Here is a 5,632-nt window from a genome sequence, read left to right on the forward strand (position 1 = left end):
AAGAACCGAACTGCCGCTTCTACTGGTTCTTAGAGGAACATATTTGCAAAAAGGTTTTCAGCACAGTTTGTAAAGACCTATATACACAACAAAAAGAATGATAAAATTTTAATTGATAGTTTTGTGTCATATATTGAAAAAATGTGTTTTAAAAAGTATTAGTAATGATACAAATATGAAGATATATTAAAATATAAGACTTCATCTGGTAGAATTGTAAAAAAACAAAAAAAAAAAACAAAAAAAAAATTGCTTATACGACCCAACCTAGAACCGCAACTAGTATTTTTTGATTTTTTTATATTGGTTTTAGTTAAATAGTGAACCACGTGTGTTTACGTTCTAGACTCACCACTGCAAGTGACCTACCTTAAGATTAACTGGACTCACCCTTGGTTTTGTAGAAGACCACAGAGAACATGTACAGTCCTTTCTTCAAAATTGTTTTAATGAAATTTGTTCAATCAAATCAAGTTTGATAAATAAAACTATAAATTAACTACAATTCCAAATTGGAACCAGATCTTCGATAGTTGGTTTGGATTTGTGATGAAGAAAATGGATATTTAGATTGTCTTTGCAATTGATACTAGTTTTTTTATTTCTTTGAAATCAATTTTATTTATTTATTTATTTAGTTTGATACTTTGTAACAAAACATATACAATATTTTTGATTGTGATTTGTCAATTGTCCTTTGTTTAAAAAATTAGAATCAAGAATGTTATTGTTCAAGTTTTTTAAATATGGTAGATGAAAAATAGTAGATAAAGATAATTAGCAACCTAAGCATATGATAGTTGATTAAATTATGTTGATCCTATGGAATGACAATTTATGAAAATTTTATCATATGAATCTAAGAGTAGAGATGAGCATCGGAACCATCCGGTTGGAACCGAACTTGGTGGAAAATAAGAACCGAACTGCCGGTTCTACTGGTTCTTAGAGGAACATATTTGCAAAAAGGTTTTCAGCATAGTTTGTAAAGACGTATGTACACAACAAAAAGAATGATAAAATTTTAAGTGATATTTTGTGTCATATATTGAAAAAATGTGTTTTAAAAAGTATTAGTAATGATACAATTATGAAGATATATTAAAATATAAGACTTCATCTGGTAGAATTGTAATAAAAAAAAAAATAAAAAAAAAAAAAAAAAATTGCTTATACGACCCAACCTAGAACCGCAACTAGTATTTTTTGATTTTTTTATATTGGTTTTAATTAAATAGTGAACCACGTGTGTTTACGTTCTAGACGCACCACTGTACAAAACCCATATCCATGTGTAATAAAGGGTTGTATGTGTCCTTCGTTTTATTACCCTTCATCGGTACGTGTGTTCTTTGTGTTCTTCGTTTGAATTTTACCAATGTTTTATGATCGAAAAAGCTTTTGTGAATGATGATATGCTTCAATTTCAAGGTGTTTTCGTGTTGATTGTTCCTTTATTTTTCGCTGCACAAACGTGATACAATTGATTACTTGAAGCACATAAGTATAGAAATGGTGATCATTTTGGAGTGTTAGATGCAACCACCACAACTTATGGATATTTTTGTAACACCCAAAGTCTGGAAGGCCAAGAAAGGAAAGAAAACCCTAATTTTAAGGGACGATTCGACGAGTCCAAGGGGGAACTCGGCGAGTCCGAGAGGGATCCGGGTCGAGGAGTAAGTGACAGACTTGGCGAGTCGGCCAAGGAGACTCGGCGAGTCTGGTCTGGGCGAGGAAAACCCTAAATCCGGGACTTGGAGCCTATTTAAACGTCTCATTCTCTCCCCTAGGGTTCCTTTACTGCCTCTTTCACCCAAAACACCGAACCCTAAGCCCCATTGTTGCTCATTCAAGCTTCCAAGCTATTTTTGGGTGATTTTGAAGGAAGAAGAAAGAGGGGAATCATTGAAGCTTCAAGGATTGGCCTTAGATCTGGAGATTATGGAACCTTGCTGAGTTATTGAAGGTACTAAGTCGTTTCCTTCATGTAGATCTATTCTAGTTGTGAGTTTTGGGGCTTTTTAGCCATGGTTAGTTATCCATTTGAGTTAGAAGCCAGATCTGAAGTTGCTACTTCGGATCTAAGCACATTTTGGCCTTGTGAAGCATAAAGTAACTACCCTGGAGCTGATTATTGAGCCTCCTTTCCTTAGACCCTAGTTTATGGTGTATTTAGCCTAGATCTCCTTCTCTACACGTAAAGTTTGCAACTTTACGTGAGGAATAGGCTTGGGAATGGTAGATCTACAGTTTGGAGTCCATGCATGACTCAAAAGTCCTCTGCATGTATGAAGATCTTAATGGACTCGGTGAGTCCTTTGAGTGGACTCGGCGAGTAGCATGAAGATTTGGAGCAACTCGACGAGTGGGATGAACAGCTCGTCGAGTCAGATGAAAATTGCCTTGTACTCGGCGAGTCTGTTCTTGGACTCGGCGAGTCAGGTCGCGAAACCCCAAACCCTTCGAGTTGAGACTCGAATCAGTGAGTCGAGTGGAGACTCGGTGAGTCAGACAGGTCAGGACTCAGAAAATCGGTAGACTCGGCGAGTCGAGTCGCGAATGGAAGGATTCTAAGCATATGAACTCGGCGAGTCAGTAGGTTGACTCGGCGAGTAGGGTTGACCTGGAAGGTTGACTTTGACTTTGACCAGCGTTGACTGGGTTGACTTTCGGGGGTCAATTAGACTAAGTGTTGCATTGATATTGGTAGCTCAGGGAGCTAGTAGAGCAGGAGTTTAGGAAGTTGCCGGGATCAGCTAGAGGGGATATCAGCAAGTTTAGCAAGTGCAGGTGAGTTTCCATTTTGTGTAAATGGGTCTACGGCCACAATGCCGGCCCATGTAGTTATGAGTAGAAGACTCGGGGGTTAGCCCTAGGCACAATATGCTAGTATGATATTCAGGACGACGTCCAATGATAGCGGGTGGGTGCCCAAGGAATGGTTTATGTGATAGTTTATACTTGTTGTCTGTGTGATACTTGTATGTGCCTGATAGGGAGGTGAGTGTGGGCGAGGTTCCGTAACTCACCAATAGCAGAGTGTGGATGGTGTTCCACATCTCATTAGCAGCAGATCAGGGGTGAGGCCCGAGTTAGGGAAGGAGTGAGGGTGGGCTGGGCCCGTACCTCACTATCAGTAGGAGCATGGACGGGGTTCCATGACTCATCAGTAGCAGGACAGGGGCGAGGCCCAGGATAGGTGAGGCCTTAGGACAGGACCCGTTCTTATATGTTTAGCTTATGTGTTGTGATATGTTTATGTGCTATTATATGTTAGTGGGCGAGGCCCTGTGATAGGTGAGGCCTGAGTGAAACAGATCTGTATCCGAGTGGGGCTCGAAGCCAGGCGAGGCCTGGAGCGGCAAAGTCGTTGTAGCGGGCGAGGCCCAGTATGTGCAGTATGTGGTTATGCATGGTATGTGGTAGGGTGGGGAACTCACTAAGCTTCGTGCTTACGGTTTTCAGTTTTGGTTTCAGGTACTTCCGGTAGCGGAGGGAAGAGCTCGGGGTGATCGCATGGCACGCACCATAGATTAGATAGCCTGTGAATGTTTACTCTGATAACGAACATGTGTTTTGAAAATTAATACTCTGTTTATGTTTTGGATTGATGACTTTGCTTAAAGTAATGTTTTATTAAAAGAAATTTTTAGTCTTGAATTTTGGGATGTTACAATTTTGTTGTTCAAGTCGCTATGATTCTCGATTTTGAATACTTGCGAGGTCCCATAGCAGATGCTCACTCGATACTTAAGCATACTTCACGTATTATTGACAAGACAACAATATCTTAAAACTCGGGAAAATAGGCTAAATTGACATTTTCCCACTATTTTTCTTATGAAAACCTAAATTAGACATTTAGGACATTCACTATCTTAAAATAATAGGATTTTATAATATGTGCCCTAAGAGCACATATAAAAACTATTAATTATGAGAAATATTACCATAATTAAATATAAAAAACATTAATTATAAACAAATATTTTCTATAATTAATAAATTTTATATTTAATTATGATAATATTAAAAAATCCCTAAAACAATTCATGGTCCATATCATTGACAACAATATTCCTTTGTGTTGAATCATATCAATCTTTCAAAAAGGAACTAAATTTTCGTTTACTAAAGAAAAAGTTTTGAGGTTGAAAATTCCCCAAAACAAACCCGACAACCCTTATTCCATATTTCCAATTGCTTTGCTATTTTTTTGAAAAACATGTAGACATGAGCTTCAAGATTCTGATTACAAATAATATTGATCTTCATCTTCCCTTTATTCATATACGTACACAACTAACAAAGTAACAATCATCAACCTTTTGCACATACTTTCAGTCTACATCTTCAATGGCCGATCAACCCACACCCACACCCGTCACCGGAAACCCAACTCTCTCCACCACCAGCAACCCAAACACCGGCGCTGCAAACCCTCCGAATGGTCCACAGGATGAAGGCATGAACTGGACCAACTTATTTTGTTTATTCATAGCCCTCGCCATTTTTATCGCCTCCATCTGTCTCTTTATCTATATGATATGGGTCGGCCTCTTCCTACATTTACAGCATCCGCAGTTCGGTATAAACAAAGTAACAATAACCAACTTGAGTATTTCATCATACTCACAAATTTCCGGCGATTGGGAGGTGGAGTTCATCTTTCGGAACCCTAACACAAAAGTTAATCTTTACTATGATCAAACTGAAGTTGATGTCTCCTACATGTCGGATTCAATTGCACAGACTATTCTTCCGCCTTTCATGCAGAATACAAAGAACGAGACGACCATTAGGGCAACATTTACTTCTCTGATGATGTATGTCCATGATGGATATAGCATTAAAGATGAGAGGAGCCATGGGTCGATTACTTTCAATTTGAGGATGATGGTCAGGGTTCAGGCTAGGGTTCGGTGGGCTGGAACGTGGGTATTGACGGTTGATTGCTCTAAGTTAAAAATTGCGGTTTCTTCAGGCAGGAATGGTGGAAGTGGAACTCTGGTTGGTGGTTCCAAGAAATGCACGGCATTCAACGCAATTGGCAACGAAATCGATGGAATCTGAAATTCTTATGGATGCTGTTAATGAATTTTGTGTTGTTAGTTCAAATTATGAAGCGAGAACGACGAAAGGGTGTTTAGGATTTGCTTGGATAGTACGGTTTTTTTTTTTTTTTTTTTTTTTAAGTATATAGTTAATGCTCCAAATTAATCTGCACTACAAACAATATGTCATTTAGTAAATGACATATTTTTTTTTATCCCAATATATCATGATTTTTATGGCATATCTTATATGCCACTATAAAAATTAAAATCTTTAATGACATTTAACAATTTGTGTCACTAATATCCATATCTATTAGTGGCACAATGATAGAAAAATGACATTAAAAACATATATATTGTGTTACGCAATTTATTAAATACCATAAATTTTTTTATTGTAATATATATATTCCACAACAAAAAATATCAAGCCACCTTGAGTGGCATTTAACAGTATTATATGTATTTGCCTCTAGTCTATATATGCATAATAATCCTTACTTGTCTTCGCATTTAATAATATTTGCGGATTATGGTTGTGTTTTGTGCCACTAAAAGACCCAAAAGTAATT

The 5,632-nt window shown here is 37.6% G+C and overlaps 1 protein-coding gene across 1 annotated transcript; it reads left to right on the forward strand.

Moving 5' to 3' along the window:
* Positions 1–4,359: 4,359 nt before the first annotated feature.
* LOC145096108 (NDR1/HIN1-like protein 26) lies at positions 4,360–5,076 on the forward strand. Its single transcript, XM_079033875.1, has one exon. The coding sequence runs from the start codon at positions 4,360–4,362 to the stop codon at positions 5,074–5,076; it is 717 nt and encodes a 238-aa protein (XP_078890001.1).
* Positions 5,077–5,632: the final 556 nt, after the last annotated feature.

Source organism: Lactuca serriola, chromosome 3 (assembly GCF_051521515.1).
Source record: "Lactuca serriola cultivar US96UC23 chromosome 3, Lser_US96UC23_V15, whole genome shotgun sequence".
In the NCBI taxonomy this organism is placed as follows: domain Eukaryota; kingdom Viridiplantae; phylum Streptophyta; class Magnoliopsida; order Asterales; family Asteraceae; genus Lactuca; species Lactuca serriola.

What these genes read in the sequence shown, in the direction of transcription:
- LOC145096108 (XM_079033875.1), top strand. Translation starts at nt 4,360, where the DNA reads ATGGCCGATCAACCCACACCCACACCCGTCACCGGAAACCCAACTCTC.